Source organism: Rhinopithecus roxellana, chromosome 21, assembly GCF_007565055.1.
Source record: "Rhinopithecus roxellana isolate Shanxi Qingling chromosome 21, ASM756505v1, whole genome shotgun sequence".
Taxonomy (NCBI): Eukaryota; Metazoa; Chordata; class Mammalia; order Primates; family Cercopithecidae; genus Rhinopithecus; species Rhinopithecus roxellana.
This window is the reverse complement of record NC_044569.1, coordinates 39,907,784-39,935,528: the sequence shown is the minus strand read 5'-3', so window position 1 is coordinate 39,935,528 and position 27,745 is coordinate 39,907,784. Positions and strand designations below refer to the sequence as shown.

The following is a 27,745-nucleotide window of genomic DNA, read 5'->3' as shown; positions in this document are numbered from 1 at the left end:
GAAGTGCTGGGATTACAGGCTGAGGTAAGGTATTTAAAACACCCTGCATCGGTATGGGTGTAATAAATGATGACCTGCCTCTTAATTTATCAGGTGGCAAACTGAGGCTGTGGGCACTTAAAGAGGCCTAGCATTTTCTAGCGCACTGCTCTCCTTGGGTACGCTGGCGACAACCTGCGGCCCCGGGTCGGGAGCTGAGCCACTGGCCAGAATCTGCCGCTGAGCAAATGCACTCACTCAGACCCGACGTCTCCCTCTAGGGCGCCGTTCCCGGGCAGGTCCCTTCACGAGTCTTCAATTCAGGCCGAGCAGGGTCCTGCGGAGGCGCCGACCTTACGCGAAGCCTCCTGCCCGAACCCTCGCGGGGTCAGCTCCTTCCAGGCTGAGAAGTGAACGGCGGAAGGCGGAGCGCGCCCCGGGGAGCCCCGAGCGGGGACTGGAGCTCCCGTGGGGCCAAGTTCACGGGGTGCGGCCACGCGGCCAATGAGCGCCCTCTATGCCCCTACGGTGCCCCGCCTCGCCGCGCTCCCGCCCTCGCGCCCTCCCGCCGTGGACTGGGGATCCCGACCAGTCCTGACTGCACGGGTGGCGCGGCTGAGGGGTGCGGGGAGCATGGTGCGCGGCAGGATCTCCCGGCTCTCGGTCCGGGACGTGCGCTTCCCCACGTCGCTTGGGGGCCACGGCTCAGACGCCATGGTAAGCGCGGCCTGCGGCCCGGGTCCGTCTCGCCCCGCCGACTGCAGACCCGCAGGCCCCGGGTAGCTTCCCGACCTCGAACCCATTGCTTCTGTAAGGTGGGAGGCGCGCCTGGAGCAGACACTCGCTTTTCATGCCTTGGAGCAATTGTATAAGTATCCAGAAACTTTCCATTCTCCTGGGTTTTTTCTTTGCTGGAGTTTATCCTGGTTTCACTTTTACGACTCACATTTTCCTGGAAATGGTAGAATGCATAATAGGCAATAGCAGCAAAATTATTTTCTTGGGTTCCCGCCAATGAAACCCTAGAGCACAGCGCTAGCTGGCTTCCTCTGTACGCTGAACGCGACGGGGTTCGCGGTGAGGGAGAACGGGAAGGCCGGGGCTGGGAGTTTGGAGTGGTGATCCCGCCTCCGCAACTTGCTGTGTGACTTGGAGAAGATCCAAACCTCTGGGTCTTTTGGACCCGTCCATGAAATGAAGGTGTCACAGTCGGGTTGAGAAAGCAAGCGCGTGATAACCGGGTCACATGAGAGGCAGCTCTCATGAAATTACCCGCAAACATGGTTAGAAAGGACTGATGCAAGTATCAGTCTTAAGAGATGTAATAAATTAAGGGCAGGAACTCTGACTCCTACCTGAATACTGAAGGTCTTTTTTGCTTACTGAGGGTGTTAGAATGTCAGGCCTTCCCTCCCCTCCCCCGTCTAGAGCGGTGTTTCCCAAACACTGTGCAGGGTCTTCAGGGAGCCTGTTCCCCTCTGGGTCCTCAGTGCCTGATCTCATCACTGATGAGACTGGCCGCGCTAGAAAAGCAGAGTTGTATGGGCATGTAGCGAATGTGTGAAAGTATGCCGGGAAATGAGGAACGGCAATGTTAGGAAAATGGTTACCAGAAGGGAGGAAAGGAAATGGGGTCACGGAAGGGACCACGAGGTCTCTAATTCCCACTGTAATGTTTTACTTCCTAAACTGGGTGGATGGCAAGCTGGTGTTCATTACATTATCTATACTCTTCGTGTACCTGAAATGTTTTATAAAAATAGACCTCTCGTTAAAGTTTTTAAATGCAAAAGAATGTCCTTTTTGAGATTAAGTTCATCCTGCATTTTAAAAATTTTATTCTATTTTATTTTCAAAATTTATTTGTTTATTTATTTTGAGGCAGGGTCTCTTATCTGTTGCCCAAGCTGGAGTGCAGCGGTACTATCATGGCTCACAGCAGCCTTGACCTCCCTGGCTCAACCAATCCTCCCACCTCAGCCTCCCAAGTAGCTGGGACTACAGGTGTACGCCATGAAGCCCAGCTTCTTTTTGTATTTTTTGTAGAGACAGGGCCCAGGCTGTCACCCTCTTTAAAATCTTCATGTGTCCTTTCTTATATGATGTTGGTAAATGACTTAAACACCCAGCAGGCAATCCTTTATGGAACTCAAATATTTGAAATTTTACTGTCTTATAGAATCCAAACACTCAATCTCATGCAACTGCCTTTGCCTCTGTGAAGCTTTGGCAGCTGTGGGTAAGTCACACAATCTTTCTAAGCCTAGGTTTCTCATCTATAAAATGGGTATAATAATATTCACTTTATACATGTAAATGAGATACCTGTAAAGAGCCCGGCTCAGAGAAGGCCATCAGTAAAGTTGGCTATAGGCCAGGCATGAGGCTCACACCTGTAATCCTAAGTGGAGGCCTAGGCAGGAGGATCACTTGAGCCCAGGAGTTCAATTACAGTGAACTATGATTGTGCCACTGCACTCCAGCCTGGGCACTGGATGACACAGTGAGACCTTGTTTCTAAAGAAAAAAGGAGGGGTTGGCTGTAATTACTATTCACTCTGAGGAAACTGAAGCAGAAGGAACCCCTAATCTAGACTTTGGATTTGTGAAATGTTAAGACAGCCTGGTTTGGCTGAGCATGGTGGTTGTTCAAGCCTATAATCCCAGCACTTTGGAAGGCCAAGGCAGGTGGATCGCTTGAGCCCAGGAGTTCGAGACCAGCTTGAGCAACATAGTGAGACCTCGTCTCAACAAAAAAATACAAAAATTAGCTGGGCTTAGTTGCGTGCACCTGTGGTCCCAGCCACTCGGGAGGCTGAGGTGGGAGGATCTCTTCAGCCTGGGAGGTTGAGGCTGCAGTGAGCTGTAATTGTGTCACTGCAGCCTCCAGTCTGGGTGACAGAGAGAGACCCTGTCTCAAAAGACAGCCTGGTTTACTGTAGAATAATTCAAGAAATGGAATTTGCCTCTGGGCCTGAGTGGTGTCTAACACACGGTGAGGAGACATTATCTAATGCCTGCATTGCAAGCTCATAAATACTTAAGCATTTTATCTTGGGGAGATAGGGTGCATGTTGTGTGCCAACTCTCTTTTTTTTTTTTTTTTTTTTTTTTTTTTTTTTTTTTTTTTTTTGAGACGGAGTCTGGCTCTGTCTCCCAGGCTGGAGTGCAGTGGCCGGATCTCAGCTCACTGCAAGCTCCGCCTCCCGGGTTTACGCCATTCTCCTGCCTCAGCCTCCGGAGTAGCTGGGACTACAGGCGCCCGCCACCTCACCCGGCTAGTTTTTTGTATTTTTAGTAGAGACGGGGTTTCACCGTGTTAGCCAGGATGGTCTCGATCTCCTGACCTCGTGATCCGCCCGTCTCGGCCTCCCAAAGTGCTGGGATTACAGGCTTGAGCCACCGCGCCCGGCTGTGTGCCAACTCTCAAGTGCCTTCTTTTAGAATGAGCTGCTTTGCAGTTCACCATGGAGATGGCCTCACATGCCCTTGAGCATGCTGGAGCACCAGCACTTAGCAGCAAAGCGAGCCTCCCTGATCACACGTAGGATATTTTCAAGAAAGAGCAATAAAGGTATCCTCAAAATCTGCTAAAGACGCCGCTTTTTTTTTTTTTTTTTAAGACAGAGTCTCGCTTGTCGCTCAGCCTGGAGTGCAGTGGTGCGATCTCATCTCACTGCAACCTCTGCCACCCAGGTGCAAATGATTCTCATGCCTCAGCCTCTGAAGTAGCTGTGATTACAGGTGCGCACCACCACACCCGGCTAATTTTTGTATTGTTGATAGAGACGGGGTTTCACCATGTTGTCCAGGCTAGTCTCGATCTCCTGAGCTCAGGTGATCCACTTGCCTCTTCCTCCCAAAGTGCTGGATTACAGGCATGAGCCACTATGCCGGGCTTCCCTCCTTCTTAATCTGAAATCTATTTATGTTCCTTTCTTCTCTGTGAATTGCCCTTGTTATTTCTCCTTTGGCTGTCCTTACCCTCGGATACTTTTTCCGCTGTCGGCCGCCTCTTCGTGGGCTCTCTCCCCTCATGGCCGCCTGCCTTTCTGACGGCTCCTCTCCTTCCTCCGTCTTCCCTCTCGCAGGCTCAGGCCTCAGCGTCTTCCCCGTCTCCCTGCACACTCCCATGAAGACCCTCTCCTCATTCTGGCTTTGGTGCCACCCTTTATGCCGAGATTCCCAGATCTCATTTCCGGAGCTGCCTCCTTAACCCATAGGTCTGGATACTTCCTGTTAGGTTTTCCACCTTCATGCTAAACGCGGTTTGTCTAAATCGGAAGTCGTCTTCCAACCCTGCCGCCCCTCCCTCCTGACCCATCTTGGATCATTCTGCTAATCACAGGGATCCAAAAGCTTCAAGTCACTTTTGGCTCATCTCGTCCTGTTGACCCTCATCTGAGGCTTCAGTGAAAGGTTTCCTTTTTCCATTGCTTCCTCTTCTTGGAACCCAGCAACTGTCGACGGGTCTTTAATTCTTGGAGTCTCCCTCTCAGCCTCATCGCTCAACTCCTCCAGGAACCCAATGGCTCATCCAAGCCAGGATGGGCACCAACCCTTGAATACACTCCAGTCTCTCCCTCTTCTGACCCCTTTACTTTCTGCACTGCTGCTGCTACCTCACCTGAGATATTCCTCCCTCCCAGACCCTTCACTCCCCTTCCCACTGCTGAGAAGCTTCCCTTCCTTTACCCGCCAGCTCAGATTCTGTCTTCATTATAAAGCCTTCTCCCGCTTCAAGAAGCACATTCAGCTAACAGTGCTCTCTAACAGCCAGTCGTTCATAGTTTGCATCTCTCCCAGGCCTTAGCTTGTTCTGCCTATATTATTAAGGTTTTTGTAACCATGTCTTTTTATTTATTTATTTTAGAGATGGCGTCTCGCTTTGTTGCCCAGGCTAGTCTTGAACTCCTGGGCTCAAGCAATCCTCCTGTCTTGGCCTCCCAAAGTGTTGGGATTACAGGCAGGAGCCACCATGCCCGTCCTATAACCAGGTCTTCTCAAATGTAACCTCCTCAAGGGCAGACATATCTGTAACACCCTTGCAAGCTGCACCAGCTCTGACATGTAGTTGGTGCTCAGTGATGCATCACACTGATATCCTGCCACTGGGCTGTGACACCAGACTCAGGGCTCCCATCCATCACATACAGCTCCCTCAGCCACAACACCCCCAATACAGGGAATTAAAATCTGCCTTCATAATTTACTTGTGGCCGGATGCGGTGGCTCACACCTGTAATCCTAGCATTTTGGGAGGCCGAGGCAGGTGGATCACCTGAGGTCAGGAGTTCAAGACAAGCCTGGCCAACGTGGCGAAATCCCATCTCTACTAAAAAAAAGAAAAAATAGCTGGGCATAGTGGCGGGTGCCTGTAATCCCACCTGGGAGGCTGAGGCAGAAGAATCGCTTGAATCCAGGAGGCAGAGGTTGCAGTGAGCCAAGATCATGCCACTGCACTCCAGCCTGGAGGGCAGAGTGAGACTAAGTCTCAATAATAATAATAATAATAATAATAATAATAATAATAAAAATATTATGTACTTGTTGTGTGACCTTTTGCAAATTACTAAACCTCCTTAAAACTTCATTTCCTCTTCTCTAATAGGGATAAGAGCACCTAGTTTATAATACTGTTACAGGATTAAATTAAACCATGTAGAGCTCTTAGAATATAGTGTGTCTGGCACAATAAATATTATAGAATAATAACAACAGTAATAAATTGTTATCGCCTTATGCAAAATTCTTCTTTAAGAATGCATTCAGAACTTCTGCCTGGCTTTTTGGGGTCTCCATTATTCCATGACAGAACAAAACAAAAAAAGAACAAATTCATCTAGAAGCTTTACTTCTTCATTTTCCCCCACTGGTATCTGACCTTGTGCCAATGTGTTTTCAGCCCTGCTATAAACTGCTGTGAGATCAGTCCAATTTTATGCAAGAGTTTTCTGAACCTTTGGCTTGTTCAATTTGAAGCTGCTTGTGAATGTAACTTTGTTCAAAGAGCTGACGGAGATAGCTGCGAGTGAAAACTCCTTGGCTTAAAATTGAGCCGCTGCTGGGCATGATGGCTCATGCCTGTAATCCCAGCACTTTAAGATAAGGCCTAAGCAGGTGGATCACTAGAGCTCTGGAGTTTGAGACCAGCCTGGGCAACATGCAAGACTCCATCTCTATTTTTTTATTTAGAAAATAAATAAATAAATAAAAATGAGCCTCACTTTTTGACCTAATTGAAAACAGGTGATAAAAATGTATACATTGCGATCAGGTGCAGTGGCTCACACCTGTAATCCCAGCACTTTGGGAGGTCGAGGCAGGCAGATCACCTGAAGTCAGGAGTTCAAGACCAGCCTGACCAACATGGTGAAACTTCGTCTCTGCTAAAAATACAAAAATCAGCCGAGTGTGGTGGCATGTGCCTGTAATCCCAGCTACCTGGGAGGCTGAGGCAGGAGAATTACTTTAACTTGGGAGGCTGAGGTTGCAGTGAGCTGAGATCACGCCACTGCACTCCTGCCGAGGTGACAGAGTGAAACTCCGTCTCAAAAAAAAAAAAAGTATACGTTGCACTTGTTGAAACACTTTGGATCTTTCAGGAGGACATTCCTTTTCTCCATTCAAAGCCCTTTGTTTTCTTTGGGGTATAGCACCAGTTCCTTCTGTGGGAGCTCTTGTGGCATGGCCCCTGTGGCATTGTCTGTCCTCTTGTGACATCATTCTCATGGTTCTTTTCGGGTTTCTCATGCTGGCATTGTTTCAGCGGGGAATTCTCTCCTGCAGCACACAGATCCTGACTACTCAGCTGCCTATGTCGTCATAGAAACTGATGCAGAAGATGGAATCAAGGGGTGTGGAATCACCTTCACTCTGGGAAAAGGCACTGAAGTCGGTGAGTTGAAGATTCTCTCAGGGTTCCAGAATGCTTAATTTTCAGATGAGATTCTAATTTAGATTTTTAGATTCATTAGAATCTTGATTTAGATTCAGTTCCGATCTTGTTTTTCTGTGTTTAACTGCTCAAAGTGAGTAAAAACAGTGTTTCATGGTTTGTGATTTATTTCACTGGGAGAAATTTAAAAGTGACAGAATTTGGCCTCTCTCCTTGCAATCATCTCTAGTCTGTTAGAAAATCCGTGACTCTTAGTCTGTTTCTCTGTGTCAAATGACAGCTACAAGGATGTTTTTCACCTGCCTTTCACCTGGGGCCACTGTCAAGCTTTAACAACCTGCCGTGGGTGAGTAGCCAAGGGCAATGAGAGGGAGGAGATTTGAGTTCCCATAGCAAAAAAGGCTCATTGTGATGTGCACAGTGAGTCTACTCACTTTTCTATATATACTTTTTTTTTTTTTTTTTTTTTTTTTTGAGACAGAGTCTCACTCTGTCGCCCAGGCTGGAGTGCAGTGGCGCAATCTCAACTCACTGCAACCTCTGCCTCTGGATTTAAGCAATTCTCCTGCCTTAGCCTCCCGAGAAGCTGAGATTACAGGCACCCACCACCATGCCCAGCCAATTGTTGTATTTTTAGTAGAGACGGGGTTTCACCATGTTGGCCAGGCTGGTCTTGAACTCCTGACTTCAGATGATCCGCCTGCCTTGGCCTCACAAAATGCTGGGATTACAGGTGTGAGCCACCGCACCCAGCCTTTTCATACCAAATTGGTTTCAAGTTCACTATTTTCATGGCAAAAAAGGGCTTTGGCCCCGCCCAATCTCGGAAGTCTCCTTTGGGAAAGAGCAGATTCTTTAAGATGCATACTGAGCTGTGTATACGTCATTCTTTTTTCATTTGCATTTTCTATTTTCTTAAACAAGATACAGAACATAACTTTTCTCAGAGCTGGATGTGATCTCAATGGTGATCTTGAGCCATCTCATTTTTTAGAGAGAAGAAAACTGAGGCACAGGCAGATACCCAGCAAGTCATGGCAGAACCACCTGACTGCCCGAAGCACTTTCTCTTCAGAACTTGTAAATGCAACTCTTTTGAACACATCATACCTGCACATGGTACAAAATTCAAGAAGTACAAAACAGTGACCTTTGCCAGGTCAATTTCAGTGGATTATTAGGGGCTGAAGCCAAATTATGCTAGATTGAAGGGTAAGGGGCTAGAAGGAGGGAAAAGAGTTTCTCTAACTTTGGTGGTAGTGTGATACCTCTCCCATGGATATTTGCACCATCAGCGCTCTCAGTAGTTGTAGAAAAAAATCTTGGCCCATTGAGATATTTTAAATTGTTAAGCATATAAGAGAAGTGTGTGAGTTTGTGAGTGTGTGTATGTGTGAATGGCAAGGGAACCTTCCTTGAACTTGCAATGGACACTGCCCAGGTGGCTGCTGTTTCTGCTCTTCACAGGGCTGGCGGTCAGTTGTCCGGCAAGTCAGTCCTTCTGCAGACTTCTCCTGAGTGCTGCCATGCATCAGGCACTGAAGTAATTTTAAAAAGAGAAAGATAGGCCAGGCATGGTGATTCACGCCTGTAATCTCAGCACTTTGGGAGGTTGAGGCGGGCAGATTGCTTGAGTCAAGGAGTTCGAGACCAGCCTGGTCAACATGGTGAAACCTTGTCTTTACTAAAAATACAAAAATTAGCTGGCCGTGGTGATGCGTGGCTGTAATCTCAGCTACTCAGGAGGCTGAGGCATGAGAATTGCTTGAACCTGGGAGTTGGAGTTTGCAGTGAGCCAAGATTGCGCCACTCCACTCCAGCCTGGGTGAAAGAATGAGACTCCGTCAAAAAAAAAAAAAAAAAAAAAATTAAAGAAGAATGAAGAAGACAGAATCCCACATATCAGGAGCACACAAACTTATTGGGGAAGTAGACATAAAAGACATGATCATAGTGCAGTCTGAGAATGATTATTTTTTAAAATTATGTACAAGTTTTACAGAGAGAGGATATATTAGGCTGTTCTTTTTTTTCTTTTTGGAGACAAGAATCTTGCTCTGTTGCCCAGCCTGGAGTGCAGTCGCACAGTCTCGTTCACTACAACCTCCACCTCCCGGGTTCAAGCAATTCTTGTGCCTCAGCCTCCCGAGTAGCTGGGATTACAGGCACACACCACCATGCCTGGCTAGTTTTTATATTTTTAGTAGAGATAAGGTTTCACCATGTTTGGTCAGGCTGGTCTCCTGACTTCAAATGATCTGCCCACCTGGGCCTCTCAAAGTGCTAGGATTACAGGCACAAACCACCACTCCAAGCCAGGTTGTTCTTGCATTGCTATAAAGGAGTACCAGAGACAGGGTAATTTATAAAGAAAAGGAGGTTTAATTGCCTCATGGTTCTGCAGGTTTTACAGAAAGCATGGTGCCAGCTGCTCTGCTTCTAGGGGGGCTTCACGACACTCACAGTCCTGGTGGAAGGCGAGGGGGGAGCAGACACGTCCTATGTCGAAAGCAGGAGCAAGAGAAAGACAGTGGGGAGGTGCTACACACTTTTAAGCCGCCAGATCTCACGAGAACTCACTCACTATCTCAAGGCCAGTACCAATGGGATGGTGCTAAACCATTCATGAGAAATCCACCTCCATGATCTAATCACCTCCCACCAGGCCCCACCTCCAACACTGGGGATTACATTTCAACATGAAAATCGTGCAGAATGTCTAACCCATATCAGGGGGTAACTTCACTCTGTCCAAATGGCTCAGGGAAGGCTTCAGAGCAGAAGTAATGCTTTGAGGTGAGTCTCAAAGAGCCAACAGGAATTTGCCAGGCAGAGAGAGGAGACCGTACTGTGAGTCAATCCCCCTTTTCTCCATTAAGTAAACAATTTACTGTTAAAGTTTTCCCCAAAATAGTATGACCACTTAATAAGATAGAGCTGTGAGCTATGTTTCTGCTTATTCTGCAACTTTAATTATCCTTTGTGTGTAAGTTGAGTACTTTATGAAGCTGCTGTCTTTCTCCATACTGCAAACCCTACAACACCCCCCCCAAAGGTTGCATAAAACTCAGTGAGCTTACGAGGTATGTTAGGCCATTGGACCCACTCTCTGTTAACAGCCAAGACTTTAAACTTTGCCGGCTTGGGCATACGTGGAGGGGCCCTGGGCACTAAGATAGATCAGAAGCTCTTCTGGGATGGGTGCTGAGCTCAGTGTTCAGGGCCTTCACTCCCCCTCCCCTCCTCCATTCCCAGCCTCACACCGCTGTCTTGGTGGATGTCTCAGGCAGGGGTAAATCAATTTCCATCTCTCTATGACTTTAATTAATGACTCTTTTATGCTAAGGTTTTTGGCTTCTGCCTTTTTCAGACCACAACATGACAGAACCCATTTTAACTTTAACCTTGCTGCATATTTCAGGTGACTCACTGCAGTCTCACTAAATGTGTTACACGGCACTCACACTGAAGATGAAAAATGCCATTAGCTTATCCTGGTTCTTCTGCTTACTTATCTAATCATCCATTTATGATAAAAAAAAATAGGGTTACTGTGAAGAGAGTGCTTATGTGTGAGACAGAGAGGGAGGGCTGTTTTTCAAATGTATAGAATACACCAATGTAGTTTTTGGTTGGGTATTTTTTAAAGTCATGCCTTTATTAAATTTACTTAATTAATATTCATTTTTTTATCCTTCTTTCTTTATGTTTTTAAAGTTTTTATTATTGATTAATTGATTTGAGATAAGATCTTGCTCTGTCACCCAGGCTGGAGTACAGTGGTGCAATCACGGCTCATGCAGCCTTGACCTTCCAAGCTCAAACGATTGTCCCACCTCAGCTTCCCGAGTAGCTGGGACCACAGGCACAAGCCACCACGCCTAGCTGATGTTTTGGTTTTTTGTTTTGTTTTGTTTTTGAGAGACAGAGTCTTGCTCTGTTGCCCAGGGTGGAGCGGAGTGGTGCCATCTTGGCTCACTGCACCCTCTACCTCTGGGTTCAAATGATTCTCCTGCCTCAGCTTCCCAAGTAGCTGGGACTACAGGTATGTGCCACCATGCCCAGCTAATTTTTGTATTTTTAATAGAGACAGGGTTTCACTATATGTTGGCCAGGCTGGTCTTGAACTCCTGACCTCAGGTGATCTGCCTACCTCAGCCTCCCAAAGTGGTAGGATTACAGGTGTGAGCCACCACACCTGACCTGGGTTTGGTTTTGTTTTTTTCTTTAAAAAAATTTTTTTTCTTTTTTTTTGGGATGGAGTTTCGCTCTTGTTGCCAAGGATGGAGTGCAGTGGCATGATCTCTGCTCACTGCAACCTCCACCTCCCAGGTTCAAGCGATTCTCCTGCCTCAGCCTCCCAAGTAGCTGGAACTACAGGTGCCTGCAACCATGCCGGGCTAATTTTTCTATTTTTTGTAGAGACAGGGTTTCATCATTTTGCCCAGACTGGTCTTGAACTCCTGAGTTCAAGCAATCCACTGCCTCAGCCTCCCAAAGTGATGGGATTGCAGGCATAAGCCATAAGCCACCATGACTGGTCTGTTTCTGTTTTATTTTTTTAGTTAGTTATTTTTGTGACAGAGTCTTATTCTGTCGCCCAAGCTGGAGTGCAGTGACGTGATCTCGGCTTACTGCAACCTCCACCTCCCGGGTTCAAGTGATTCTCCTGCCTCAGCCTCCCGAGTAGCTGGGATTATAGGTGCCCACTATCATGCCAGCTAATTTTTGTATTTTTTCAGTAGAGACAGGGTTTCACTGTGTTGGCCAAGTTAGTCTCGAACTCCTGACCTCAGGTGATCCACCCGCCTCAGCCTCCCAAAGTACTGGGATTACAGGCGTGAGCAACCAGAGCCAGCCTTTTTTTTTTTTAAAGACTTAATTTGTTTTAGAGTAGTTTTAGATTCACAGCAAAACTGAATGGAAGTTACAAAGATTTCCCACATACCTCTGTCCCCACACAGACACAGCCTCCCTCATTATCAACATTTCCCACATACCCCTGTCCCCACACAGCCACAGCCTCCCTCTTTATCAACATTCTGCCCAGAGTGGCCCATTTGTTGCAACTGATGAACCTGCATTGGCACATCATGATCACCCAAAGTCTGTAGTTTACAATAGGGGTCACTCTTAGTGTTGTATATTCAGTGGGTTTGGACACATATATAATAATATGTACAATGTAAACTAAGTTAGTTTTTAAAAGAATATATAGAAAAAAGAAAAAGATGTACAGAGAAATAATTTTTTTTTTTTTTTTTTTTTTTTTGAGACAGAGTTTCGCTCTTTTTGCCCAGGCTGGAGTGCAGTGGTGTGATCTCGACACACTGCAACCTCCACCTCCCGGGTTCAAGCGATTCTTCTGTCCCAGCCTCCCGAGTAGTTGGGATTACAGGCATGCGCCACCACCCCGGCTAATTTTGTATTTTTAGTAGAGACGGGGTTTCTCCATGTTGGTCAGGCTGGTCTTGAACTCCCGACCTCAGGTGATCCACCTGCCTCAGCCTCCCAAAGTGCTGGGATTACAGGCATGAGCTACCGTACCCAGCAAGAATTTTTAAATAGACAAAAAATTTTAAAAACCCAGCCTTTATAGTTTGTGACACCACTCTTACTTCAGACACCCACAAGTCACCCACAGACTTGACTCAATGTCCTTCCAGTGCTAGAGGCTCCAGAGAATTGAAGTCCCTGAGCAGACCCAAACAAGAGAAAACCCCCTATGTTTAGTTGGCAAGAAGCTGTCTTCAGGGGCCTTTTTTCTTTTCCAAGTCAATTTCCTGCCACAACCAAAATTTCTTTTTTTTTTTTTTTGAGGTGGAGTTTCGCTCTTGTTGCCCAGACTGGAGTGCAGTGGCGTGATCTTGACTTTCTCACTGCAACCTCTGCCTCCTGGGTTCAAGTGATTCTCCTGCCTCAGCCCCCCAAGTAGCTGGTATTACAGGCACACGCCACCAGGCGTGGCTAATTTTTGTGTTTTTAGTAGAGACAGGGTTTCACCATGTTGATCAGGCTGGTCTTGTACTCCTGACTTCAGGTGATCCGCCCACCTCGGCCTCCCAAAGTGCTGGAATTACAGGCATGAGCCACCGTGCCTGGCCTCACAACCCAAATTTCTATTAAATGCAACAAATTCTAGTCTCCTGTTGAGCAAGAAAAATCCACACACTGTAGATGAATGCGTAAGTGCTGCTTGTGCACGCTGAGAGTCATAAAGATGAGATCATCCTTAGCTTTTGTTAAATGCATTTGGTATTGTGATGTGAACCAGAGGTATGCTTCAGTCAATGATTTATAGCAACAATCAAATCCCCGAGACGGTGGTTTGGTGTCAGTGTACCTCACTCTGAGTCACCGACTTACTTCAGATTTTCTTTAATTCAAGAGCATCCACCTTCAAGGAGTGAAGAGGATTCTGTCTTCTCACAATTCTAGGGAATGAATATCTGAACCAGAATGATTGTGTATCCCATTAACAAAAGCCCTAGAGAACCTGGAATGGCTGGTTCAGCCCTAACTGCTACATCTGACCACAAGTGTGCAATCATCAGAGAGCTGTTTCACCCTTAGCCAGGCATGTGCTAAAAGCTTGGGGAGGCCGGGCGCAGTGGCTCACGCCTGTAATCCCAGCTCTTTGGGAGGCCGAGGCGGGCGGATCACGAGGTCAGGAGATCGAGACTATCCTGGCTAACAAGGTGAAATGCCGTCTCTACTAAAAATACAAAACATTAGCCGGGCGTGGTAGCAGGCGCCTGTAGTCCCAGCTACTTGGGAGGCTGAGGCAGGAGAATGGCGTGAACCAGGGGGATGGAGCTTGCAATGAGCCGAGATTGCGCCACTGCACTCCAGCCTGGGAGACAAAGCAAGACTCCATCTCAAAAAAAAAAAAAAAAAAAAAAAAAAGCTTGGGGCATCACTTTCTTTCTTTTTCTGGAGACGGAGTTTCACTCTTGTTGCCCAGGCTGGAGTGCAGTAATACAGTCTCGGCTCACTGCAACCTCCACCTCCTGGGTTCAAGTGATTCTCCTCCCTCCGCCTCCCAAGTAGCTGGGATTACAGGCACCCGCCACCATGCCCAGCTAATTTTTGTATTTTTAGTAGGGACAGGGTTTCACCATGTTGGCCAAGCTGGTCTCAAACTCTTGACCTCAGGTGATCCACCGGCCTCCACCTCCCAAAATGCTGGAATTACAGACATGAGCCACCGTGCCCAGCCTGGGGCACCACTTTCATAGTGTCCTTCTCAGGATCTTACTGACAGTAAAACTGTACCTCTACAACTGTCCTATTAAATGACTGAAAACTTTTACTATTGAATCCATGGCAGCACCAAACACATTTATCAAAATGTTTTGGAATACATTTCTTTCTTTGAAGCTAAGTTGATGGCTTGATTCAATTATTGTGGCCATGTACACAATATAGGCTAAATGTTTCCTAGGATTGACAAAGGATCAAAGGGTTACTTTACTTATTCATCATCTTAAACAACACAAGAAAGCCTTATTATTATTATTATTAATTATTATTATTATTTGAGACAGGGTCCAGCTCTGTCACTCTGTCACTCAGGCTGGAGTACAGTGGCACAATCTCAGCTTACTGCAACCTCTGCGTCCAGAGGTCAAGTGATCCTCCCACCTCAGCATCCCAAGTAGCTAGGACCACCGTGCCCGGCTAATTTTTGTATTTTTTATAGAGATGGTATCTTGCCACACTGCCCAGGCTGGTCTCGAATTCCTGAGCTCAAGTGATCCGCCCATCTCAGCCTCCCAAAGTACTGGCATTACAGGAGTGAATGCCAGGTCCAAGAAATCCTTTTAAAGTAAAATACCACAGGACGTGGTGGCTCACACCTGTAGTCCCAACACTTTGGGAGGCCGGGGTGGGAGGATCGCTTGAGCCCGGAGTTCCAGAACCTCTCCACCCCCTGCCCCATGCAACACAGCAAGACCTTGTCACTACAAAAAATTTAAACATTAGCTGGTGTGGTGTTGCATGTAGGTCCTAGCTACTAGGAGGCTGAGACAAAAAGATTACTTGAGACTAGGCATTCAAGATTACAGTGAGGTGCTGGATGCAGTGTCTCACGCCTGTAATCCCAGCAATTTGGGTGGCCAAGGCAGGTGGATCACTTGAGCTCAGGAGTTCGAGACCAGCTTGGGAGACATGGCGAAACCCTATCTCTGCCAAAAAATACAAGAAATTAGCCGGGCATGGTAGCTGGAGCCTGTGGTCCCAGCTATTCAGGAGGCTGAGGTGGAAGGATCAGTTGAACCCAGGAGGCGGAGATTGGAGTGAGCCAAGGTTCTGCCACTGTACTCCAGGCAGGGTGACAGAGTGAGACCCTATCTCTAAAAAATAATAATAATAATTAGGCCGGGCGCGGTGGCTCAAGCCTGTAATCCCAGCACTTTGGGAGGCCGAGACGGGCGGATCACGAGGTCAGGAGATCGAGACCATCCTGGCTAATACAGTGAAACCCTGTCTCTACTTAAAAATACAAAAAACTAGCCGGGCGACGAGGCGGGCGCCTGTAGTCCCAGCTACTCGGGAGGCTGAGGCAGGAGAATGGCGTAAACCCGGGAGGCGGAGCTTGCAGTGAGCTGAGATCCAGCCACTGCACTCCAGCCTGGGTGGCAGAGCAAGACTCCGTCTCAAAAAAAAAAAAATAAAAAAAAATAATAATAATAATTAAAGTTACCAAAAATAAATAATTGATGGTAATGCTAACACAAATTAAATTTAACCTTCAAATTACTTATGAGAAATGTAGTATATCATAAAAAAGTCATTAGTAAGAAATTTCATGTTTGTAGACAGCGTTTTCATGTATTTTAACATTTTACAAATAGTATGCTAATCGCAAATTCATTTTATTTAATCTTTAATAGTTTATATTGTGAATTCAAGGCATCTTCTATACTTGTCAATAATGAAAAGGCATTTCTCCTTTTAAAAATTCTATTAAGTCGGCCGGGCGTGGTGGCTCAAGCCTGTGATCCCAGCACTTTGGGAGGCCGAGACGGGCGGATCACGAGGTCAGGAGTTTGAGACCATCCTGGCTAACACGGTGAAACCCCGTCTCTACTAAAAAAATACAAAAATCTAGCCAGGCGAGGTGGCGGGCGCCTGTAGTCCCAGCTATTCGGGAGGCTGAGGCGGGAGAATGGCGTAAACCCGGGAGGCGGAGCTTGCAGGGAGCTGAGATCCGGCCACTGCACTCCAGCCTGGGCGACAGAGCCAGACTCCGTCTCAAAAAAAAAAAAAAAATTCTATTAAGTCAGCATTCTTATTCCTTAGGAACATGAACCAGCATGGTTTGGTTTTGAATCTGATTGTTCAAACACTTTACAAAGTAAATAGGAAAATAATTTGGGAACATTATTTAAACTTGTCAATCTACGATTCTGTTTTTCACGTGACAGCCAATCCCAATGTGTTCTCTACTCAGGAAGTTTAGCTTAGTATATGGATTAACACCTGTTCTACTTGTGTGATATTTCTTATGACAACCACAGAAAACATATATGGGGCCGGGCACAGTGGCTCATGCCTGTAATCCCAGAACTTTGGGAGACCAAGGCGGGTGGATCCCTTGAGCCCAAGAATTTGAGACCATCCTGGGCAGCATGTCAAAACTGCGTCTCTACAAAAAATACCAAAACTAGCCAGACATGGTGGCACATGCCTGTAATCCCGCTACTCAGGAAGCTGAGGTGGGAGGATCACCTGAGCCGGCGAAGTCAAGGTTGTGGTGAGCCGTGATCGTGCCACTGCACTCCAGCCTGGGTGACAGAGTAATACCCTGACTAAAAATAAAAATAAAATAAAAATAAAAAAAGAAAAGAACAGAACAGCTGGGCGTGATGGCTCACGTCTGTAATCACAGCACTTTGGGAGGCCGAGGCGGGCGGATCACGAGCTCAGGAGATCGAGACCATCCTGGCTAACACGGTGAAACCCCGTCTCTCCTAAAAATACAAAAGCAAAATTAGCCGGGCGTGGTGGCGGGCGCCTGTAGTCACAGCTACTGGGGAGGCTAAGGCTGGAGAATGGCATGAACCCGGGAGGCGGAGTTTGCAGTGAGCCAAGATCACGCCACTGCACTCCAGCCTGGGTGACAGAGCTAGACTCAAAAAAAAAAAAAACCTATTTGATGCAATTTTAAAAAGAATATACCTTTGAGATGGAGTCTCGCTTTTGTTGCCCAGGCTGGAGTGCAAAGGCGCAATCTCGGCTCACTACAATCTCTGCCTCCTGGGTTCAAGCAATTCTCCTGCCTCAGCCTCCTGAGTAGCTGGAATTACAGGCACGCACCACTGTGCCCTGCTAATTTTTGTATTTTCAGTAGAGACAGGGTTTCGCCATGTTGGCCAGGCTGATCTGGAACTACTGATCTCAAGTCGTCCACCCGCCTTGGCCTCCCAAAGTGTTGAGATTACAGGCATGAGCCATCGCGCCGGGTCTAGATTTAACGTTTTTCATAAAATGTTCACATTTGTTTGTTTGTGATGTTTTCGGGTGTTAATTTCTTGACGTAATATAAAAACATAAACAAGAGTTCAATCCTTTTTAAATAGTTGTCTGTGCTGTCAATGCCCTCGCCCACCATGTGCTCAACAAGGACCTCAAGGACATTGTTGGTGACTTCAGAGGCTTCTATAGGCAGCTGACGAGTGATGGGCAGCTCAGATGGGTAAGGGACCTATTTCGTAAAATGCTTATATAAGTAATACTACCAAGGTCTGAGATATCCTTTGAGTGCAACAAATGTGAAAATAGAGATGGATTTATTTGCTTATTTCTTTTTTGAGATGGAGTCTCGCTCTGTTGCCCAGGTTGGAGTACAGTGGTGCAATCTCAGCTCACTGCAACCTCCGCCTCCTGGGTTCAGGCAATTCTCCTGCTTCAGCCTCCTGAGTAGCTGGGACTACAGATGCGCACTACCACACCCAGCTAATTTTTATAATTTTAGTAGAGATGGTGTTTGGCCATGTTGGCCAAGCTGGTCTTGAACTCCTGCCCTTAAGTGATTCGCCCTCCTCAGCCTCCCAAGGTGCTGGGATTACAGGCATGAGCCACTACTCCCGGCCAGATGGCTTTATAATTTTAAAGTAGAACACTTTATTCAGCTAAATTCGGGCTTGAGTCATTTAGATGATCAGTATTTTGAGGTAAACAACTCATTTCTGTAAGACTGATGATCTAAATGACTTAAGCCCGAATTTAGTTGAATAAAATGTTCTACTAAGGAGATGCGGTCCTGAGATTTGGGTCCTGAGAGCTGTCTCTTCTCTAAGGATTGGGTCTTGAGAGCTATCTCTTCTCTAAGGACCTCATCTCATCCTCCCTGAATTGAGAAATGGTTTAGAGGATAAACTACTGAATGGGCAATCTTTTTATGGAGAAATAATGTGAGTAGTATTAGAGATAGAAGAGAAGGTCATTAAAGAGAAAACATTAAGAGAAGAGCAAATTTAAAAAGATGGAAGACCATCGTGCCTTTTATGTGCATAGCTTGATATTTGAACTATAAATTCAAGACATGAGAAAGTTAGGCTCTGGAGAAAGGATTCTAACACAAGGTGAATTCAATACCCTAACCTTTGTCTTTGTCCCACGGTATCGGATTTTGTCTTTTCCTAACTCAGTTCAGTCTCCCATCCATGCACAGAGAAGGGCACAAGAGAATGTACTTTCTTTTTTTTTTTTTTTTTTTGAGACGGAGTCTCGCTCTGTCGCCCAGGCTGGAGTGCAATGGCCGGATCTCAGCTCACTACAAGCTCCGCCTCCCGGGTTTACGCCATTCTCCTGCCTCAGCCTCCCGAGTAGCTAGGACTACAGGCGCCTGCCACCTCGCCTGGCTAGTTTTTTTGTATTTTTTAGTAGAGACGGGGTTTCACCGGGTTAGCCAGGATGGTCTCGATCTCCTGACCTCGTGATCCACCCGTCTCGGCCTCCCAAAGTGCTGGGATTACAGGCTTGAGCCACCGCGCCCGGCCGAGAATGTACTTTCAATAGTGCCTGGGATTTCATATTTTACTTTATACACAGAATATTAAACTTACCTTGAAAGATGTCACCTTGAAGAAGTTCCCACTGGCTGAATCTGGGACAATTTGAGCATCCAAATAAATATGATAGTAATGGCTTATGACCCATTGAATAAAATCCATGAGTCCATTCAGATAACGAACAATCAGCTGGGCACAGTAGCTCACGCCTGTAATCCCAGCACCTTGGGGCTGAAGCAAGAGGATCACTTAAAGCCAGGAGTTCAAGACCAGCCTGGGCAGCATAGTGAGACCCCCATCTGTACTTTCTAAAAATAAAAATCATAAAATAAAATTTTTTAAGGAGGTAATAAACAACAAGGTCAAGCCCACCATTACAGCTGATTAAAATCTAATAAATATAAAAGGAATGATAACATCAGAAACTCACCATAACTGTCATAGCTACAATTAATTGAGGCAAGCGTCATCAAGGGATGCCCAAATTTTGGGACAATAATAACCTCCTTATTTGGAAAATGAAATGGTAACTTCACAGTAGAGAAACCAAATGGACACTAAGTTACCCAAGTGGTAAAAGTTAACAACCCTCATAATAAAACAAATGACATAATCACTTATGTAGTATTTATGCCAAAAAATGTATTACCTGAATCTAATCATGAAGGAACTGATGATCAGCCCAAATTGAGGGATGCTGTACAAATCAACTGGCCTGTACTCTTTCAAAATGCTAATAACATTTAAAGAAGAAGAAGAAAAATTACTCCAGGTAAAAAGAGACTAAAGAGGCATGACGACTAAATGCAATATGTGATCCCAGATGGGATACGGATTAGGGTCAAATAAAATACATTATAGGAAAAAACCAGTGACATTTGATTATGAACTGGCCTTTAGATAACAGTATTCTGTCAATGTTGTATTCCCTGAGTGTGATCATTGTACTATGGTTATGTAAGAAAATATCCTTGTTTTCAGGAACTATACACTGATGTATTTAGGGTAAAAAGAGCATGATATTTGCAACTTTATTCAAATGGTTCAGAAAAAAAGAAGTACATGTGTGTGTGTTCATATATACATATATGTGTGTTCATATATATATACATATATATGTGTGTGTATAGATATATAGAGAGAGAGAGAGAAGAGAGGAAAACACAGGTGTTTTTCCTACTATTCTTGAAACTCTTCAATGGGTTAGCAACTGTTTGTTTTTTTTTTTTTTTTTTTTTTTTTGAGACGGAGTCTTGCTCTGTGGCCCAGGCTGGAGTGCAGTGGCCGGATCTCAGCTCACTGCAAGCTCCGCCTCCCGGGTTCACGCCATTCTCCTGTCTCAGCCTCCCGAGTAGCTGGGACTACAGGCGCCCGCCTCGTCGCCCGGCTAGTTTTTTTTTAATTTTTTTAGTGGAGACAGGGTTTCACCGTGTTAGCCAGGATGGTCTCGATCTCCTGACCTCATGATCCGCCCGCCTTGGCCTCCCAAAATGCTGGGATTACAGGCTTGAGCCACCGTGCCCGGCCATTTTATTGTTTTTTTTTAAACTTAACCTTTAGGTGGGTTGGTGGGTTGCTGTTGCTGCCTTTTAATTCTTGAGATGTGTCCCTGGATAGAAGACCTAAATATCTTCCTCTTTTTTTTTTTTTTTTTTTTTTTTGAGACAGACTTTTGCTCTGTTGCCCAGGCTGGAGTGCAGTGGTGCCATCTCGGCTCACTGCAGTCTCCACCTGCTGGGTTCAAGTGATCCTCTCGCCTCAGCCTCTGGAGTAGGGACTACAGGCACACACCACCACACCTGGCTCATTTTTCTATTTTCAGTAGAGACGGGGTTTCACCAGGTTGGCCAGGCTGGTCTTGGTCCCGAAGTCCTGGGATTAGAGGCGTGAGCCATCACACCCAGCCCTCTTTTTCATTTCTAAGAAGCGCTGTTATACTTTGCTTCCTAACCAGATTGGTCCAGAGAAGGGCGTGGTGCACCTGGCAACAGCGGCTGTCCTCAATGCGGTGTGGGACTTGTGGGCCAAGCAGGAGGGAAAGGTAACTCCTCTCACAAACGCTTAGGAGGCCCCTGGGAACTACACCACACTGACTTTCCCTATGCACAGAGGAGAGACAGACACACTGCAGCCCCCAAAAGGAAATACAGAGAATTGCTTTGGTGTTTTTTTCTCCCCTGAGAGGTTTTGGCAGTAGGTAGAGAACTGCAGGAAGAGGAGAACGAGGGGATGGGATGGCGGAAGGCGCAGGCAGCAGTAGAGGTGGGTGTAGGGACCTGGTGGCTGAGAGCCAGCATTTACTGCCAATGCATTTACTGTCAGGAAAAAAAATGGGGACTTTACACATATGTCTTACAAATCCTTTCTTTTTTACTTCAAGCCTGTCTGGAAGTTACTTGTGGACATGGTGAGTAGAATCGTTAATGTTACAATTGTTTCTGTAAATGAAATGGATTTCATGAATGACATGCCTTTTGATGATCAGTAAATATATTCAGGACTATCTGTTGATCACTCTGGTGATGATAAAGCAAAAAGCCAATAAAACATGATATTCCTTTTCTGATATCTGATGTAACCGATAACTGTGCTCATGCAGGCAGTGTGGCAGGGAGGGAAGCAGTGAGGGGGTCTTGCCTCCCCCACTGTGCATCTGTAACACACGATGCCAGTTCTCTGAGCCTCCGTTGTCTGACTATGACAAGAGGATCATCCTAACTTCTCTAGGAACCTCACAAAATTAAAGATCAATGAGAAAAGCAACTCTTAAACTCTGAAAAGCAAGATGTTATGATATTATGAAGATATTATCCAGGCCAGGCGTGGTGGCTCAAGCCTGTAATCCCAGCACTTTGGAAGGCTGAAGGATGGCTTGAGCCCGTGAGTTTCAGGCTGCAGTGAGCTATAATTGCACCACAGCACTCAGGTGACAGAGCAAGGCCCTGTCTCAAAAAAAGAAAAAAGAAAAAATACTATTCAGTCACTTCGACACCAAGATTAAGATGGGGCCATGGTAGCCTCTGCTGTACAGTTCCAGCAGGGAAGGAGCTCAATGCTGAATTCTAAAGCTGTGCACTTGACTGTTTGCTTTCTCCTTGACCTTTCCATAGCAGGGATGAGCAACTGGATGCTGAGGAGGAAAAAAACTGGGCAAATTAAAGGGGAATGAGCTTCAGACCGGTACACAGCTGGCTGTGAGTCCGGGTTTCACTGCTCACCAGCTGCATGGCCTTGAGCATGTGACTCCCCCACTCTGAGCTGCAGTGGCCTCAGTACAACACCTGGGTGATGGTTAAAAACCTCATGATCCACAAATGAAGGTCCTTGTTATTAGTTGGCAAAAAAATTAAGGAAAAGCAAAGAACACCATAGCCTTGAAGAGTGTTGGGCAGGAGACTACTCCTCTGGAGGAAAGTGAAGACGGGAGGCTGTCACATCGCCTCTAACATGGAGAGTAGCTTCGGGGCCATCCGTAGGGGAAGGACACAGAGCTCTTGAGCCCCCTTCTAGACTCAAGGCCGGCCTTTTACAGTGGTGGAGGAGGTAGCCACCAAAAGGGAATGATTTGCAGGCCACCAGAAATGTGTCTGAGGTCCCACCTGTGGACTCTCCATTTTTGGATCCTGTTCCCTTTCAATGCCAGTACTCTTTAGTTTTCTTTGTTGTTGTTGTTTGTTTGTTCGTTTGTTTTGAGACGGAGTTTCCTTTTTGTCACCCAGGCTGGAGTGCAGTGGTGTGATCTCAGCTCACTGCAACCTCTGCCTCCCGGGTTCAAGCGATTCTCCTGCCTCAACCTCCTGAGTAGCTGGGATTACAGGCACCTGCCACCATGCCCAGCTAATTGTTTATATTTTTAGTAAAGATGGGGTTTCACCATGTTGGTCAGGCTGGGCTCAAACTCCTGACCTCAGGTGGTCCACCCGTCTCAGCCTCCCAAAGTGCTGGGATTACAGATGTGAGCCACCACACCTGGCCCAGAACTCTTGGAAGTAGAATCTCAGGTTTGAAAGAGCTTTTAGGATTTTCGACAGTTATGGTAGAGTATTACTGGTCACTATAGATGTTAGTGGGAATGGAACTACTGGCTGGCTGTTTTCCAACTGACTGTTCCATCAGGGTGGGGAGAAGTCTCAGCACGAATCCCCAGCCTCGTAGCTCACCGTGGACAGCCCTGCGGTGTGAAGCGGATGTACAGTGATGCCAGGCATTCATCTCCCCACTGAGCTCCTGCCAAGTGTTTGCCTGGGGCCATGCCCTTCTTCCAGGAAGCCATGTTAGCTGGAAAGAACAGGGCAGGGGCGGGTGGCAAGGGATCAGAGCGTCAGTGTCTGAGGGCTTTGTCGGGGCAGTGAGGAGCCACTAAAGGACTCTACACTTAGGAATGACAGAGTCAAACAATTTAACAAAGCCCTAAAGGTCCCTGCCAGGAAAGAATGAGCCCCATGTATCACCATAAGCAACTTCTTAGAAACATAACCCGCCCCTGTCATCCCAGCACTTTGGGAGGCCAAGGAGGGAGGATTGCTTGAAGCCAGGAGCTCAAGATCAACCTGGTCAACATAGTGAGACCCCATCTCTACAAAAATAAAAATAAATTAGCCAGGCATAGTGGCACACACCTGGAGTCCCAGCTACTCAGTCCCAGGAGGCTGAGGCAGGAGGATCACATAAGCCCAGGAGACTGAGGCCGCAGTGAGCTAGGATGGCATCACTGCATTCCAGCCTGGGCAACAGAGTGAGACCTTGTCTCTAGAAAAAGAATAATAAATAATTTTTAAAAGCAAAATATAACCCACCTTAGAATTGATTCAGGCCTCTTCCCCTCCTCTCCTATCACGTTGCCAGGATCCCAGGACGCTGGTGTCCTGCATAGATTTCAGGTACATCACCGATGTCCTGACTGAGGAGGATGCTCTAGGTAAGTTTGGAAGCTTTCTCGGGTACACAATGTGCACATAGAGTAGTGGCATGCTTTGTTACCTAAAAGAGTGAATGATGCTTTTTATTTCTTCCAGAAATACTGCAGAAAGGTCAAGTTGGTAAAAAAGAAAGAGGTGGGTTGTAAGAAATTTTTCTTCATTGTTTTTGCTAACATTGTCCACTTTTGAGTGCCCCTGTCCTTTTGGGGGACACATTGTCCTCCCAAATGCCCCGTGCGGAGTAGCTAGGCCCTCAAATCAGCATTCAAGTCTGCATGGTGAAGCCTCCTGGGTATGACCTCTGACTGCAGAGTTTGCTTCAGCCACTGCTGAAAGGAAGTTTGGCTTTAGGATTACACTGTAGGGAGGGCTGTTGGGGAGCAGGGCAGTCCGTGAGGGTATCGTGACCACCTGGGTTTGACATCCTAGTAATTTGTGGCTGGGTGTGTGTGAAGGGCAGATCAGGAGAACAGCTGGACTCTCCAGGGGAAACAGCTTAGCTACAGGCACTTCCAATTCGGAAGGGCAAAGTGTTGACGGCGCTGTGTTTTCACAGAGAAGCAAATGCTGGCACAAGGCTACCCTGCTTACACCACCTCGTGCGCCTGGCTGGGGTACTCAGATGACACGTTGAAGCAGGTGGGCATTTTAACCTGGCTTTGTAAACAGGCTGAATGGGGAGAAACCAACCTGTTTTTCCTTCTGTGCTCACACCACTACTCTCAATACCTCACTTCCGACACCAGACCGGTATGGTTTTCCTTCTCACGCCAACCAGTTTTCCACTTCTTTGTGGACACCAACTGGGTGTCCTGCTATTTTACTCAATTCTGACACCATCTCCCTGGAGCTAGCCTCAGACCCCGCAGGTTAAGGGCTCAGTCTTGGAGGACTGCCACATGGCAGATGCCAATCACAAGTCCACGTTGTCACCTGTGCTTCTGACTGGTTTTGCCTCCAATTAGAGGTTCCCACAAACCCCGCTTTGAGTTCAGTCATTTGGTGGAATGGCTCATGGAATTCAGGGAAACACTACTTATGTTTACTCATTTATTATAAAGGATACAACTTAAGAACAGCCAAACTGAAGAGACACGTAGGGCAAGGTGTGAGGAGTGGGTACAGAGCTTCCATGTCCCCTCCAGGTGAGCCACGCCCCCATCACCTCCATGTGTTCACCAACCTGGAAGCTCTCTGAACCTTGTTCCTTGGGGGTTTTATGGAGGCTTCAGTATTTAAGTGTGATTCAGTATTTGGCCATTGGCCATCAGTTCAACCTTTAGCCCCCTCCCCTCCCCAGAGATCTGGGAATAGGCTAAAGTTTCCAACCCACAATCATGCCTTTCAGGTCTTTCTTGTCCCCAGCCCCATCCTGAAGCTACATAGGGGACCTCAGCAGGGCTGTCTCATTCACATACAAAAGACACTCCTATCACTCAGGAGATGCCAAGGGTTTTAGGGGCTGTGTGCTAGGAAATAGGGGAGCAGCAATGGGGCAGAGACCAAATATATATTCCTTCTCATGTCACATGGGCTTTAGATTCCAGCCTCTCTGGGAAAAATTTAATATTTTCTTGTTCACCTTTCTGAATCATTTTGGCTGAGGGCGGTGGCTCATGCCTGTAATACCAGCATTTTGGGAGGCTAAGGTGGGTGGATCACCTGAGGTCAGAAGTTCGAAACCAGCCTGGCCAACATGGCGAAACCCTGTCTCTACTAAAAATAAAAAAAATTAGCTGGGTGTGGTAACGTACATCTGTAGTCCCAGCTACTCAGGAGGCTGAGGCAGGAGAATCACTTGAACCTGGGAGGCGGTGGTTACAATGAGCCAAGATCACACCACTGCACTCCAACCTGGGCGACAGAGCGAGACTCCGTCTCAAAAAACAACAACAAAAGAATTATTTTTTTCTCGTTCTGAAAGTACACAAGCAAATGCAAAGTCATTCACCTTTTGGACCCTGGGACTCTGTGACTTAGTGAATCACCTTGGGCTCTGGAAGGTGACAGTCCAGGGTGTGATTCCCAGGCAGCACCAGCGGCAGACCCACTGCAAGATGGAGAAATAATGCCTATTTCATGGGGTGGTTTTGAGGATTCAGATACATGCTGTAAGCTGTGTCATGCTCAAGGCCTCCTGGCTGGCACACGGCATGCAGTTGGCACATAGTTGATTTATTACTGCTTCTCCTTACACTGTGCCCACTTTTAGAGAGTGAGGAGAGAGGGGCTGACTTCTGCACGTTACTCTTACATCGTTCTATGGATGCCACAGAATATTCTAGCTTTGAAAAGAGAAAGATCAATGCTATATTCCCCTTCCAGGAAGGTTGTGACCATTAAAAAAATGGTTCCCGTAGAGATGAGGAAAGAAAGTCACCCTACAAGTAAAAAGTGATCTCTGTCAGCCAAGCTGTTTCTGCTGTTAATTTCAACAACACATGAGTGTTACTCTGGTCTATGCTATAACTGTAATGCTTGTGAAATGGATCAGCAATGACTGATGTCCTGGTCAGACCAAGGGGCTCTCTCCAGTGTGTGACCCTGTCTGTGCTCCTTTCCCATAGCTCTGTGCCCAGGCGCTGAAGGATGGCTGGACCAGGTGAGTGTGGTGATGGGCCTGACTTGCCCAGTTGGTGGCAGGAGAGACTCAGGCAGTGGAGGGGAGCCAAGGAGTAAAAGGCACCCACGGGCTAGGATCACTCTGGCTCATAGGGATGCATAAGAGAAGTTTCCCCTTAGGCCAGGCTCTTTCTCTAAAGGCAGGATGTGTGTCCTCATGAGAATTCTAGGACATCAGAGTGGAAAGAGGCTTGGGGGATTGTTGATTTCAGGCACTAACCTAGAATAGAAATCCAGTCTTTACCATCAGTAAATAGCGTTGATTCAGCTTCTGCATGAACATCTCCAGAGGTAGTGAGCTTAACATGGTTAGGCACTTTCCATTCTTTGAGGGCTCTAAGTATTAGGCGGGTCTTTTCTTCTCTTTTGAGACGAAGTTTCACTCTCGTCACCCAGGCTGGAGTGAGTGGCACATTCTCTGCTCACTGCAACCTCCACCTCCCAGGTTCAAGCCATTCTTCTGCCTCAGCCTCCTGAGTAGCTGGGATTACGGGCACCCGCCACCACACGTGCCTAAATTTTGTATTTGTAATAGAGACAGGCTTTTGCCATGTTGATGAGGCTGGTCCTGAACCCCTGACCTCAGGTGATCCGCCTGCCTCAGCCTCCCAAAGTGCTGGGATTACAGGCGTGAGCCACCGCACCCAACCAGGTGGGTCTTTAATGTCAGAAACCCTTTGCTTCCATGTAATTTCCAGCCAGAGGTCCCAGTTCCCAAGAGCCAGGCTGTTCCTCTTCCACTTGAGTGACAGCCCTCCTCTCCCTCTAGGCCACCTCCTTTCCACACTACTCATCTGCACTTCTCCCTTCTGACTCTTGCCTGTGCAGGTAAAGACCTCTGGCCATCCTAAGACCTTCTCTGGATGAGCCTCGATGGTTGATGACCCTGCATCCTGACACAGGGCAGGATGCAGAGGGACCATTATATCTCTTGACCCAGTCACTGTGCGTCCCTCAGCGCAGCTCATGGTGGCACTTTTTGCCTGTGACATGTCACCAGGCTTCCTATCTGACTTGCAGCCACTCTGGTCCCTGAGCCTCCTGCTACTCAGTGTATCCTGTGGAGCAGGAGCTCCAGCATCACCTGGGAGCTTGTCAGAAATGCAACCTGGGCCTCTCCCCAGACCCGCTGCATGGGAATCTGCATTGGAACAAGAGCCCTGAGTGATTCCTGTGCACACTTAAGTTGGAGAGGCACTGAATTCTTGTTAATGCCTCAGCTAAATAAAGGGTTGAGGAGTGAGAGCTTGAAGGAGGCAACATGAAGCCATGGAAAGAGGCGGTGGCATCTGATGGAACCGAAATCA

The 27,745-nt window shown here is 46.9% G+C and overlaps 1 protein-coding gene across 5 annotated transcripts in view; it reads left to right on the top strand.

Moving 5' to 3' along the window:
* Nucleotides 1-537: 537 nt before the first annotated feature.
* Nucleotides 538-27,745, top strand: part of ENOSF1 (enolase superfamily member 1) — a 44,937-nt gene continuing 17,729 nt past the window's right edge. For 2 of the 5 annotated variants that reach the window (XR_004055656.1, XM_010354903.1), the window contains exons 1-9: nucleotides 544-696; nucleotides 6,769-6,877; nucleotides 17,464-17,579; nucleotides 20,852-20,938; nucleotides 21,278-21,304; nucleotides 23,743-23,815; nucleotides 23,913-23,951; nucleotides 24,373-24,455; nucleotides 26,384-26,418. Coding sequence is in view for 1 of the 5 variants with exons in the window: in XM_010354903.1 (XP_010353205.1) it covers nucleotides 613-696; nucleotides 6,769-6,877; nucleotides 17,464-17,579; nucleotides 20,852-20,938; nucleotides 21,278-21,304; nucleotides 23,743-23,815; nucleotides 23,913-23,951; nucleotides 24,373-24,455; nucleotides 26,384-26,418 (653 nt within the window). In the remaining 4 variants the exon portion in view is untranslated. Of the gene's footprint in view, nucleotides 697-6,768; nucleotides 6,878-17,463; nucleotides 17,580-20,851; nucleotides 20,939-21,277; nucleotides 21,305-23,742; nucleotides 23,816-23,912; nucleotides 23,952-24,372; nucleotides 24,456-26,383; nucleotides 26,419-27,745 lie in introns of all 5 variants that reach the window. The other 3 variants (XR_004055659.1, XR_004055657.1, XR_004055658.1) reach the window with 3 other exon arrangements.